This window comes from Sapajus apella, unplaced genomic scaffold (assembly GCF_009761245.1).
Source record: "Sapajus apella isolate SASKATOON/1434 unplaced genomic scaffold, GSC_monkey_1.0 scaffold24, whole genome shotgun sequence".
Taxonomy (NCBI): Eukaryota; Metazoa; Chordata; class Mammalia; order Primates; family Cebidae; genus Sapajus; species Sapajus apella.
In genome coordinates this window covers 14,576,520-14,591,280 of record NW_022436964.1, presented here as the reverse complement: position 1 = coordinate 14,591,280, position 14,761 = coordinate 14,576,520, and the positions used below count along the sequence as shown (strand labels likewise).

General features: G+C 35.5%; 1 protein-coding gene across 3 annotated transcripts in view; it reads left to right on the top strand.

Moving 5' to 3' along the window:
- SMC5 (structural maintenance of chromosomes 5) overlaps window positions 1–14,761 on the top strand; it is an 89,709-nt gene that overhangs the window by 43,763 nt on the left and 31,185 nt on the right. For all 3 annotated transcript variants that reach the window (XM_032290930.1, XM_032290929.1, XM_032290928.1), the window contains exons 11-15: window positions 4,162–4,275; window positions 8,895–8,989; window positions 9,635–9,767; window positions 12,651–12,824; window positions 12,932–13,101. In XM_032290930.1, coding sequence (XP_032146821.1) covers window positions 4,162–4,275; window positions 8,895–8,989; window positions 9,635–9,767; window positions 12,651–12,824; window positions 12,932–13,101 — 686 coding nt within the window. The remainder of the gene's footprint in view (window positions 1–4,161; window positions 4,276–8,894; window positions 8,990–9,634; window positions 9,768–12,650; window positions 12,825–12,931; window positions 13,102–14,761) is intronic.

The window sequence follows — 14,761 nt, the reverse complement described above, 5'->3', positions numbered from 1 at the left end:
CTTCTGAGTAGCTGGGATTACAGGCACGCGCCACCATGCCCAGCTAATTTTTTGTATTTTTAGTAGAGACGGGGTTTCACCATGTTGACCAGGATGGTCTCGATCTCTTGACCTCGTGATCCACCCGCCTCGGCCTCCCAAAGTGCTGGGATTACAGGCTTGAGCCACCGCGCCCAGCCTGAAAATTATTCTTTATTGAAAATTATTTTATATAGTTTTTATATCTTAGATTAGCAAAATTAATATTCATAACATTCTCTTATTCAGGTATGTGTTATTAGAATATTTTTGCTAGATCAAGAAGAGAAGATGCAGACATTATTTTGATTAGTCTGATAAGGATTGAACAGAAGTATAAGAAAAAATATGTGACCCTTATAAAAGTTATAATGCAGGTGTCATTGTTAACGTTTTTACTAAAATGCCAGTGTCAAAATAATACTAAAGAACTGTGTTAGATTTGTCTCCTCTTGTCATTTGATTTTCTAACAGTAGCATATTTCACCAACTCAGATTACTAGTTGGCATATGCTTCTGTTTTAAATTACATTGGAATCTTTGAGACAAGGAGATATAGTCTGCATTTTTACCCTTTTTAAACTAATCTTTCACCTTTCCTGCCACTTCCTACATTCATATCTTCCACACAGTTTACTCACCTTTCTAGGTCTAATTGAAATGCCACTACGGTCATACACAAGTGAGCAACATGCAAACTTAAAATTTTGGTCATATAAATGGTCATTTAGCAATCTGTGTCTTACGATTTATTTCCAACAATTCCAATCTAGATTGTAGAAGTGTACAAAGATTTATTTACGTATGTGCTCTACACAGTAATGTTTATGATAGCAGAATGATGGAGCAAAAAAAGAAAATTTATGAAGATACTGATTGGTTCAGTAAATTACCTTATATCCTTTTAATGGAATACTATGGAGCCCTTAAAATGTTACTGTTGGTCTCCATTTACTTATGTTATGATTTGCTAAATTTATTTTTATATAAGTTATGGAATAAGATGTACGGAAAAATTTCATTTTAAAAATCATAAAACAGAAAGCTGCCATCAACCACCAGATCATCACAGAGTGCTGCATCTCCTGTACCTGCCTGTCTCTGTCTTGCTACTTTGATTGTGATGATATGACTGTTAAGTTCTTTGGAGAACTTTGACAAATACTTTCTTCATTGATGTCATGAAGAGAGGGAGCATCCCAAGAAACTGGAACCTGCAGAGCCAACAAGGTGTCTAAATCTTCCTTAAGGGACAGGCATGATCACGGCTCACACCTGTAATCCAACACTTTGGGAGGCCAAGGTGGGTGGATTACCTAAGGTCAGGAGTTCAAGACCAGCCTGGCTAACATGGTGAAACCTCATCTCTACTTAAAATATAAAAATTAGCTGCGTATGGTGGCATGCACCTGAAGTCCCAGCTACTTGGGAGGCTGAGGCAGGGGAATTGCTTGAACTGGGAGGTGGAGTTTGCAGTGATCCGAGATCACCCCACTGCACTCCAGCTTGGATAACAGAACGAGATTCCATCTTAAAAAAAAAATAAATAAGGAAATAAACAAATCTTCCTTAAGGGTATCAGGGAAACCTCCAAACTGTGAATGCAACAGAGTGTGTGTTGCACTTGGAAAAAAATGTAAATAAGTCACTACTGGAACCACATTTGGCCAGTGACCAAAATGACCCCTACTTGTGTGACTTCCTTGAGACTCATTACCTGTTGAGCAGGTGAAGTCGATCAAAGAATTGAAATGCCATGTAAACCCGTTTATACAAGCTGGGAGCCTTGGAATCTGACATGGCAGAGTATTTCTGATATAAACACCTTGGGGCCAGGAGTGGTGGCTCATGCCTATAATTCCAACACTTTGGGAATTGCTGAGGCAGGAGGATCACTTGAGTCCAGGGGTTTGATACCAGCCTAGGCAACATAGTGAAATCCTGTTTCTACAAAAAAAAATTTTTAATTAGCTGGTCATGGTGGCATGCACCTGTAGTCCTACCAAGTCAGGATGCTGAGGTGAGAGGATTGCTTGAGCCTGGGAGGTTGAGGCTGCAGTGAACCATGATAACACCACTGCACTCAGCCTGGGCAACACAAGAGTGAGACCCTGTCTCAAAAAAAACAAACCCCCCAAAAAACCCTGGGAGAATGTGATCATGAGAGCTAAGTCCTCGAGTGGCTTATATATAATTATATATATTTTTTTTAAATGATGACTTTCTGTGGTAATTTTGGGGTTACTTTTACCTTTTCTATAAGTTATAGTAAATATCCACATACATTTTCTTTTAGTCCTATCATTTCTTCCAATAATGTAATTTAGTATCTGCCCCCCTACCCAAAAAAAATTGTGAAACAATAGACTCAGTGTTTATAGTGTTTATGCCTGGATGATGGTTTCATGTGGTTTTAATTTTTTTGTGTGTGTATCTGTTTTCTCATTTTTCTATACCGATTGATATTCTGTAATTTAAAATAGAGAGGAATATTGGCCAACATTTATGTAACAAGAACTGTGCTGTTATTTTAATTGTATTGTCTCTTAATCCACATTTAGTTCTATGAGGTATAAACTGTTTTAATCTATCTTACAGATGAAAGTAATGAAAGCTTTCTGAGATTTAAATAGTATATGAGCAAGATCAAGCATATGATTTGAAAGGACATCTGTCTGACTTCAGAGCCCTAGCTCTTAGCTAGTTTGCTTTGTAATAGATTATAGTACATAAATACCTCTCCTTTCATTATTTTTTCAAGAAAGCTGGTTCCCATGTTTTGGAAATTATCAGTCTCTCCTCTAAAATTCCATAGACAGTACTTTTTATATTTATACACTTCTGTTAATGGGAGTTTTATCATGCTCTGCTTTGAACATACTTATTCATGTACAATAGATTATATACTTCCTGAAGTAGCTTTTTCCCTAACCTATCTTAATGTTTTCCATAACGTTGAGCCTCACATGCAGGATTGTCTAATTCATATTTTTACTTTATCTTACTTTTTAGAGACAGTTTCACTCTGTCACCCAGGATGGAGTGCAGTGTCACAATCATACCATACTGTAGCCTCAAACTCCTGGGCTTAAGCAATCTTCCCACCTGTCTCCCTGAGTAGCACCATCACACCTGGCTAATTTTTTTTATTTTTGTTTTTTGTAGCGACAGGGTCTCACTTTGTTTCCCGGGCTGCTCTCGAACTTCTGGTTTCAAGCATTATCTTCCCGTCTTGGCCTTCCAAAGTGTTGGGGTTATCAGTGCTACCATGCTTGGCCCAGTTAATGTTTTTAAAATAGATCTATACAGTAGTCGGGAATGGTGGCTCACACCTGTAATCCTGGCACTTTGGGAGGCCATGGTGTGTGGATCATTGAATGTCAGGAGTTCAAGACCAGCCTGGCCAACGTGATGAAACCCTGTCTCTACTAAAAATATAAAAATTAGCTGGGCGTGATGACAGATGCCTGTAGTCGCAGCTACTTGGGAGGCTGTGGCGTGAGAATTGCTTGAACCCAGGAGGCAGAGGTTGCAGTGAGCTGAGATCGTGCCACTGTACTCCAGCCTCAGTGACAGAGACTCTGTCTCAAAATATAAAAAATAAAAAAATTAAGTAAAATAGATCAATAAGATTATGTTCTGCTGATGCAAACTTCAGATTTCTCTTGAAGGCAGCAATAGTTTCAATTAAGCCATAGTGGGTTTTTTTCCATTAGTTTTTAAAGTTTTATTCACTTCTTTGTGTTTTGGTACCTATCAGTTATTCCATCTATGAAATTCTCTTGAAGATTAAGAAAAATATGAAAAGTTTAGGGAAAGATAAGAAATGTTTACACTCAAGTCACAACCTGAGACTGAAATATTTTCAATGAAGTGACTAGAAAGGAACTAAAGTTATTTCTTAGGTAGTATAAAAATCAATATGCATCAAGTACTGTTCAAATCTTGGCTTTTTTTTTTTAACTATGTACTGTATTGGTTGTTTCTGGGTAATGGATTAGATGTTTTAAAATAACTCTTTGATTCCAGGCTGTTCTTCCCTTTTCTCAAGTATTACAATCTAATTAAATAAATCCAATTTTAATATAAACATGTTTTAATAATCAGTTGGGTTTCATGAAATTCTGCTTTTGTTTGTTTTAGATAAATATGAAAGATAATAAAAATGCCAAATATATTGAAAATCATATACCATCAAATGACTTGAGAGCCTTTGTATTTGAAAGTCAAGAAGATATGGAGGTTTTCCTCAAAGAGGCAAGTACTAACCAATGTAACACTTTGATTCACTTATCACTTATCTTTTAGTGCTTGAAGTTTTAACTTCACTACAGCAAAAAGTGGTAGCTAATTTTACCACCAAAAGTCACTCAGTTTTGTTCATTTATTTCCTATTTATGGCATTGTGGGGCAATTTATTTACTTTGTTAAAGGAAACCAGCGCATAATATTCCATTTGTAACATATTTTGAAATTATCATTTGAAATTAATAAAAAGAGTAATTCTATCATGTTTTAAGGGAAAAAAACATAATGATGGACCTTTGGTCTTGGACATCCTTGCTTTGAAAATGTATTGGAATGAACTCAGTTTTCCTTTGAAAGGAAAATCAGTACGATGTTGCTTATTAATATAAATAAAACTTCTTTAAAAAGAATGAGAACCCTGTATATAGCTAGAGAAAAGCCAATGTCCAAGAATCTAACCACTGAAAGACAATATGGCTTAGTAGTTAAGAATGTATACTTTAGGCCAGGCGCGGTGGCTCAAGCCTATAATCCCAGCACTTTGGGAGGCCAAGGCGGGTGGATCACGAGGTCAAGAGATCGAGACCATCCTGGTCAACATGGTGAAACCCCGTCTCTACTAAAAATACAAAAAATTAGCTGGGCATGGTGGCGCGTGCCTGTAATCCCAGCTACTCAGGAGGCTGAGGCAGGAGACTTGCCTGAACCCAGGAGGCGGAGGTTGCGGTGAGCCGAGATCGCGCCATTGCACTCCAGCCCGGGTAACAAGAGCGAAACTCCATCCCAAAAAAAAAAAAAGAATGTATACTTTGTAGCTGGGCTGCCAGGATTTGAAATCTGGCTTTATTTCCAACTTGGGCAAGTTGCCTAAGTGTTTTTTGTCTATAAAACGGAAGGTAGCATTATCTACTTCAAAAGATGGTTGTAAGGATTAAGTCAGTTAATAAATGTAAAGGTGCTTATAACAGTGCTTATTAGCTATTATTATTGTTATATACCTACATAACATGTAGTATAATATTGTTAGCTATATATGATATTCTTAAATATATGGCTAGCTATATGTTGTATTGTCTGGAAGACTTACTCCCTTTGCATATGTCTTCTGTTTCTTTAAAAAGCTAATAAAGGTTAGGTTTAGATTTTTTCGTGTATGCCTTGTTTAAACAACTTTGTTAATTGGTCTAAGTGAGGAGAGGATTCTGAATCAGCTCAAGTGGTCCTCTGTTTCTCTGGTACACAAGTACTTGGAAGGAAACTTGACTTTTGCTTTGGCTCTTATATTGCCCTACTTCTGGTTTGGGAGTTGGCAAGGTATATGAACATAAAGGTGACTGGATAAAAAGGTTGGAGGTATAAAATTATAAAATGGACCCAAAAAGTTAAAAATTTGTGTATGTTAGAACTATTTAAGCCTAACCAGTGATTCATCCATTTGATGTCAGAGCTCAGTTGCTTTGCTTAGGTTACATGTCTTTAAGACATGATACGTGGGGTAAAGGGCATGCAGTCAGGTGTAATTAAATGATTTTTATTTAGCAAATGGCCAGGCTAGACTGTACGAAGTACTTTTCCTTGTGTCAAAAACTCCCTCTGCCTCTGCACTGAGGATTTAAACCATATGTTGATGATACAATATAGATTCCTAGTAATTTGACCTGTATTCTTTTTTCTTGTGTTGTAACAACTTTCCATAACTGCTCATCAGATAGAACCAGAACTTTCTTCAGTATCTATGACTTTTTGTGTGTGTATTTTAAGCTTTAAAATTTATTCTATATAACCTTCTCCTGTAATTGTATCTATTAGAGTACCATTTCCCATCCTTCAGTAACTTACAAATCTTCACAGTTTTTGCCATTTCTGCATACTATCATGTGCAACCATCATAATTTTTGCCAAATCTACGGTATTATTTCTTGTTTCTCTTTCAGTCACCTCACTTTTTGTTACTCAAACAAAATCTTCTAAAAGGAAATACATTATTACAAAGTTAGAAAATGAGTAATAGGCCAGGTATGGTAGCTTCATGCCTCTAATCCCAGCACTTTGGGTGGCTGAGGTGGGTGGATCACTTGAGATCAGGAGTTTGAGAGCAGCCTGGCCAACATGGCAAAACCCCATCTCTGCTACGAATACAAAAAATACAAAAATTAACCAGGTGAGGTGTGCACCTGTAGTCCCACCCACTTGGGAGGCTGAGGCAGGAAAGAATTGCTTGAACCTGGGAGGTGGAGGCTGCCATGAACCAAGATTGTGCCACTACACTGCAGCCTGGGGGACAGAGCTAGACTCCATCTCAAAAAAAAAAAAAAAAAAAAAAAAAAGAAATAATATACATAACAATAAGACAAAAACAGTGTTAGTAAATTCTTTATCATTGCTTACTGAAAACAAGGAGTTGAGGACATGCTGATATCATACTGCAACTTCTCTCCTTGGTATAATTTGAAATACTGAAAAGGAATTGAAGAGAAAATTACTGTCTCACTATGTAATTGTTTCATTTCAAACAATAAATTTTGATAACTTAATGTACCCCATATACTAATATCAGTGATATATTGACTAATGGCCAATACTGTTTCATCTATACCACTGCTCTGTTTTTTTCTTAATAACTTATTTTGATACTATTTCAAACTAACAGAAAAGTTTTAAGAGTAATACATAAAACTTCTGTATCCTATGTCCCAGAGTCACTGATTATCTACATTTAGTCCTATTTGCCTATTGTTTCTCCATTGCAAAGTAAGTTGTGCTATATGACAACATAGGCATTCTTAAAAATCACTGTGTTGTACAAATATGTGCAATAAAAACGCAAGACTTATGAGAAAATGAGGGCAAAGTACAGTAAACAAAATTTTCTGCTGGGCACGTTGGCTCATGCCTGTAATTTCAGCACTTTGGGAGGCCTAGGGAGGTAGATCACTTGAGGCCTGGAGTTTGAGACCAGCCTGGCCAACATGGTGAAACCCCATCTTTACTAAAAACACAAAAATTAGCCAGGCGTGGTGGTACACACCTGTAATCCCAGCTACTCGGAGGCTGAGGCATGAGAATCACTTGAACCCAGGAGATGGAGGTTTCAGTGAGCTGAAATCGTGCCACTGCATTTCACCCTGGGCAACAGAGGGAGACTCTCTTTCTTTAAAAAAAAAAAAAAAAAAAAAATATTAGTCACACACACAGAAAGATACACCTATGAAAAATGGTGTCATGGTTTTACATGTTAAATTGTTAAGTAATATATAAATACAGTAAGTATGATGCTTTATTTTGAAAAGACCTGAAGTCGGCTTGTGGAAGTGGACATTGGATGACTTGTTCAGCTTGTGGGTTAGTGTTATAATTAAAGCAATTATAATCTGCCTGGCCCCTTTTTTTTTTTTTTTTTTTTTTTAGATGGAATTTCACTCATCACCCAGGCTGGAGTGCAGTGGCACAATCTCGACTCACTGTAACCTCTGCCTCCTGGGTTCAAGTGATTCTCCTGCCTCAGCCTCTCTAGTAGCTGGGATTACAGGCACCCACCCCCACACTCAGCTAATTTTTTTGTGTTTTTAGTAGAGACAGGGTTTTGCCATGTTGGCCAGTCTGGTCTCGATCTCCTGACCTCAGGTGATCTCCCCACCTCGGCCTCCCAAAGTGCTGGGATTACAGGCATGAGCCATCACACCCAGCCAGTAATTTTGTATTATATTCTGGAATTGTGGGTATACTGTAGAGACTGGATTCAGTTGTCTTCTTCCAAAGAGACTAGAAGAAGGCAGTCAACTTAGCTGAACTTAAACTGCAAACTCTGTCTCTCAAGCAATGGACATCAACTAAAGTCTCCATTCAGTGGGTGGTGGTGGTGGTGGTGGTGGTGGTGGTTGTTGTTGTTGTTGTTGTTTTAGCCTTCCACTTGTTGCTTTCCTCCATTTCCCTGGAAATTTCCCATACATTCATAGTTTGTGGGGCAGCCAAGGATTTAGATGGGTGTTTTATGCAGATTTTGAGGCTTCTCACTTTGCAGTTTCCTTCTTCCAAGAATTTACCTTCTCAGTTTACAATAATTCTAGTCACCCCAAACTCCATCCTTCCATCTTATGATTTCTCCAGCCAGAAAGACTGCAGCTTTCTACCAGAATTCTGTCCCCACTTCTGATGCTCCAAAGTGGAGAATGCCCCCAAGACATAAGCCACATAAACACAAATCTCACCTACTGCTATGCTTATCTTTCAAATGTCAACTCCCTTCCAACTTCTTCCTTTTGTCCATCTCCAGTGCCTTAAAATAATTGTTTTTAAAATTTTGGCCAGAGTTTATAATCACTGTTAGTAGAAAACTTAGTCCAATACAAGATAATCTGCCAATAAAGTAAGCTTAACTATCTCCCTTCTGTATTATTTTGAAGTAATTCCCAGATAGTCTGTTTCACTTGAAAATATTTTGGTGTGTATCTCTATAAGAAGGGGACTGTTTTTAATATCACAGTAAAAAAATTTATTCTAAGTAACATCTAATATGCAGTGTTCAAATTTTGTATCCATCCCATGAAGTAGGAGTATGGTAACTTTGTAAATCATTTCAGTAGAGAATATATGGTAATTAAAATAGTATTTTCTTTTCCTATATTCAGGTTCGTGACAATAAAAAATTAAGAGTAAATGCTGTTATTGCTCCCAAGAGTTCATATGCAGACAGAGCACCTTCAAGATCTTTGAATGAACTTAAGTAAGTCTTGAAAATATTAAGATTTATTTAAATATTGAATTAACATTTATTGTCACATAAATAAGCTGTTACAAGCTGTATTATTTCCTTGTAGGATCTCTACTTAAGTCAAATATAAGGAAAAATTTAGGCACAGGACTATGATACAGTTAGCATACAGTGAGTGTGATATGGTATGATGTTTCAAATCTGCAGAACAATATTGAACTATTTAATAAAAGATACTGTTAATGCCATGTCTTACAGTTTTTAACAAACAAAAAAAAAGATACTAGTTGGTTAGTTATTGGGAAAATGAAATGATAAATTATTACTTATAGTATAAAAATAATTTCCAGAAGGACTAAATGTAAAAATTGTCACTATAAAATAATTATAAGTAAATATCTTAATTCAGAATATAACTAAACATTCGAAACATAACAGATGAAATTTAAAAAGAGTAGTTTGTAATCATAAAAAAGCTTAAACGTTTGTGGCAAGTGAGTAAGTCATAAGTGATTTTAAAATAAAAAAAGAAAAAATGTTGCTGTGTCATTGTTGAAATAATGTATGTTTTACTTACTGTTTACTGATGACTTATAAACTCTGATTTTTTTTAGCAATATTTTCAGAAGGAAATCTAATCAATACTTTTCCTTTCAGACAATACGGATTTTTCTCTTATTTGAGAGAGTTATTTGATGCGCCTGATCCTGTAATGAGTTACCTTTGCTGTCAGTATCATATTCATGAAGTTCCTGTAGGAACTGAAAGGACCAGAGAAAGAATTGAACGGGTAAGTAGTGAATCATGTACCAAAAATGCAGTTTTGTTAAAACTTAGCTAAGGCAAGCAAAATGTGTCAGAATTTAAATAAGTCTGTTGTTTTCAACCATGGAGAAACTTTGTATTTATTTTCCATATGACATAAAACAGTAACTTTTAACTAATAAATTATAAGAGGAGTGATATGGAATTAACTAGAATAAATATTTATTACATTTAAGGTAATTTAGTAAAGTTAAAACCTGAAAAGAAATACCTGGTACCCTAACCTGATTCTGCTTTGCTTGGTAAGCCTATGTTCAAACATTGTATTAATAATAGTTTAGTCTTTTAAATTATTATATGTGAGATTATCTTTAAGACAAATTATACTTTAGAATGCTAGGCTGGGGTATAAAACTGTTTTTGGTCAACTGTCCTTTACTTAAAACTTAAGATTATCTCACATATGAATGACCACTCATCATAGGAATTTTTTTGGCTAGTACATACAGCCACAGAAACTCCTAGTCTGTATTCTGCTAATGCTGTTTGGAATTTTATTCTTACAGGCAATTTCCATGACTCCACATCATATGCACTTTTATCACAGGCAGAAACAGAAAATAAATCTCTCCTGAAACACGTTTTTCCAGTATAAATACCGAATTTCTGTATTAATACTGCTTATAAGCATCTGGTAACTAATTACAGACCTAACTGCTACTTATAATATTGAATTTATTAGAAAATGTTTTAAATTTCTAACAACCAGTATATAAATATTCCTAAGATGATTCATTTGGGACCGCTCTATACTTCATTAACAGAAGGTAGAAAATTGAGAGCTCATTATCAACCTGTTTTGCAAAAACAAGTTACTTATAATAAGTTGCCTGCCTTTGATTAGAATTATACCTTATTATGGTACTCATTTTCGAAAACCAAAAGTAGAACTCTCCATGTGGAAGAGGGATAGGCAGGCCTATCTCTGAAAGTAAGGTAAGTGGGACTTCTTTACTAATGCAGAAAGACAATAGAAAAGTTGATAAGGACTTTTAAACTTAACTTTGGGGCAGAAAGGAGCAATTTCTTTACTTGGAAATTTCTTTTCCTTTTTGAATATTGCTTCAAATTGAGTTGTTTCCATGTACTTTTATTGTTAACATTATGTTTAAGTCACTTAGGGAGCTTTGGCACTGTTGTTTGTACTAGAGAAATAGCTTTGGAATTTATATAATTGATATTAAAAGTGAAATTATCCCCATTTCTTTTTCAGGTGTTTTCACTAATCTTAATCTCTGGTTTTATATGCTGCATTTTTTAAATTCTGAAACACATCAAATACCTTATTGTCCCAGTGCCTAACTCAGTTCTGTGTTGTATATAAATAATTTATGATTATATGCTTTTCAGAAGTGTATATGCAGGGAAACCAAATTAGAAAGTATTTCAAACACCTGGTAAAGCCCTTGATATTATCTTAGCTATCTTTCAGAAGATATAAACCTTTATTGAGGAAATTTACTACCTTTATGTCCTCAGTCCTTCTGTTTAAGGCAGTAATGGCTAATGGCAATAATGGCTGTATTTCTTCCTCAGAATAAAAATGCATTCTTTATGTATGTTTTGCTTTTATTATTAAGTTTTAATATCTTAGATTCTCTAACAGTATACCCTATGTACGGAATTGTTCTCTCATTAATTTCTAAGAGTCTCCCTTTGGTTAAATTGTCTGCTGACTTCTTTAGCTTGAGATGTCACTTTTGCAGGAAGTGTCCTTCCTTCACTAACTGTAATTTCAACTCCAGTTTAAAACTCATTTTTAGGAAACTTGGGTAGGCTAAAGTCATCCAGTTTTTCCCCTTATTTCAGATTAATCGGGATTTAAGATTTATACCCTGTTGACCTAGTGTGTTTAAATACGTCTTACCTCTTCACTTAGACTATAAACTTCTGGAAGGAAACAAACCATAATAGTATTATAATAGTATTTAAAGGTTTTTAGAGATTGGAAACAAATCTCTAAATCTAAAATTTTTAATCTAAAAATGCTCTGCATTGCAGCAGCCTACTCTATAAATATACAAAAATAGATCAACGAATGGTCTGGTTATGGTATTTATAATATATTTTAGTTTATGAAATCTGTGTATAAATTCTTGAGAGACAAGTTCTAAAAAAATGAAGAAAAGGCTTTGAAATCTACGAAAAATGTTTCACTTGGTTATTCTTCCCAAATACACAGGAACTAAATATAAGATTATATATCTTTGGACAGTATAACTGAGAGGAGGGAGACTAAATGACTTACCCAAGATAACATAGTTCAGTGTACTGAGCACCCTTCTCTCCTGGTATCTCTTGCTCCTAGTATCTCTTCTTTAGATGTAACAAGGCTCCAAAACTACTTGGGAGAGTTGTAGCATAGAAGTATAGCTGACTTTGCTAGTTGTATGAGCCACCTGTTTTGAAATTTTGTTGGATAGGTTAAAAAAAATTTGCTGGACACAGTGGCTAACACCTATAATCCTGGCATTTTGGACAGCCTTAGTGGGAGAATCTCAGAGGCAGGAATTCGAGACCAGCCCCCATAGGAAGCATGGAAAAACCCCATCTCTGCAAAAATTTTTTTTAATTAGCCAGGCCTGGTGGCACGTGCCTGTAGTCCCAGCTACTCGGGAGGCTGAAGTGGGAGGATCACTTGAGCCTGGGAGGTTGAGGGTGGAGTAAGCTGAGATCATGCCACTGCATTCCAGCCTGGGTGGCAGAGCAAGACCCTGTCTCAAAAATAAAAATAAAAATGTGTATCTAGTATATTTTGATCTTCCAAAATTCACTTGGTCTGCATTCCTAATTATTTAGTGCTTTAAAAATTTATTAAATGTCCACTAATACTTGTTTTACATTTTAGGTAATACAAGAAACCCGATTAAAACAAATTTATACAGCAGAAGAGAAGTATGTGGTGAAAACTTCTTTTTATTCAAACAAAGTTATTTCTAGTAACACATCTCTAAAAGTAGCCCAGTTTCTCACAGTCACTGTGGACCTAGAGCAAAGAAGACACTTAGAAGAACAGCTAAAGGTTGGTTAATTTGATCCGAATGTTAGAAAAGAATATTAACTGGATTTCTAATACTTTCACTGGAACAGTTTTTAAAAATATGTTAACAATTTTTAATTATTTTGTAGGAAATTAATAGAAAATTGCAAGCAGTAGAATCAGGATTGATTGCCTTACGTGAAACAAGCAAACACCTGGAGCACAAAGACAATGAACTTAGACAAAAGAAGAAGGAGCTTCTTGAGAGAAAAACGAAGAAAAGACAACTGGAACAAAAAATTAGTTCCAAACTAGGAAGGTATCTTTTAGTCTATTCATGGGGGCAGAGCACAAAGTGCTCTATGGGAGTATATTAATTATACACTGTCGTAACAACACCTTTTCCACAAGCACATTTTGTAGTAATTTCTTTGTAAAGCTTTAATCTTACTACATAAAACACAATTTTAGTCCATAGGGCAAAAGGAGATGAACCCTGAGTGTTACAAGTTCTGTTCCTTGATCCTGCTGTTCCAGTCTCTGGACTCCTTTATATGCTTAGAAATTAATGAGGATCTTGAAGAGGTTTTGTTTCGATGGATTATATTTATTGATATTTACCACATTAGAAATTAAAACTGAGAATGTTTACAATATTCATTATTTTTTATTTTTTTAGGTAGAGATAGGGCAGTAATTTATTTTAAAAATAACACAAACTCAATGTATGTTAACATAAACATTAAAAATAACTACAGACAAAATACATTTAGTGAGAAGAGTGGCATTGCTTTGCATTTCTGCAGATTTCTTTAGTTAAAGTCAGTAGGTTTTTTTCCTATTTGATTCTGTATTGAGTTTGTTGTGAGATGTTTGAGTTGAAGTATTTGAAGAAAATCTGGCTTCTCATAAATATACAGTTGGAAAAGGAGTATTTTAGACTTTTCAGATAATTGTGGATATTCTTAATACTACATCAAAACTTGCCAAAGTATAGTTTATTAAAGTTTAATTAATTGCAATATGGAATCTGAAACCGTATCAGTGAACTTGTATACTCTATTACATTAAAATACATTGCACTGTAGATGGCGCTTTTACCCATGAATGATTTAGTTATAGCGTGCATTGGTCATTTGGAAAATATTGGTTCATCAGGTGACATAGATATTTCAAATGTTGACATACTTTATTATATAATATTTTTAAAAGATCACATTGATCACTGATTCCATCAGAAAAGCTATTAAGAATTGGGAAGCTGTCAAGCTTAGCAGTGGATACACATTTTTTAAAATTCTAATTTTCATTTCAAAGTTTGAACTTGGCTAGGCGCAGTGGCTCATGCCTGTAATCCCAGAACTTTGGGAGGCCAAGGCGGGTGGATCACCTGAGGTCAAGAGTTCGAGACCAACCCGACCAACATAGTGAAACTCTGTCTGCACTAAAAATACAAAAAATTAGCTGGGCATGGTGGCGGATGGCTATAATTCCAGCTAGTAGGAAGGCTGAGGCAGGAGAATCACTTGTACCCGGGAGGCAGAGGTTGCAGTGAGTTGAGATCGTGCCACTGTACTCCAGACTGGGCAACAAGAGTGAAGAGCGAAACTCTATCTTAAAAAAAAAAAAAAAGAAAGTTTGAACTTTATCATTGGAACAAATATTGTCAGTTATTTTCCTTGAAATGACAAGGTCACTTTATTCCTTTTTGGAAAAAGAAAAATGGCCAAATAGCCAAGTGCAGATTAAAAAAAAAAAAAAAAAAACTAGTAAGTAAAAATGGTATTCCATGGAAAAAAGTCTAGTATAACTCCAAACTTAAGCAATCACACAAGTGCTTTTCCTCGACACAACCTTTATCCTTTTGAATATACTGCAAGTGTTTAATAAGTATAGCCTGCCCTCCATATCTGTGGGTTCCACATCCATGGATTCAACCAACCACAGATCAAAAATATTCGAGAGGCCAGGTACAATGT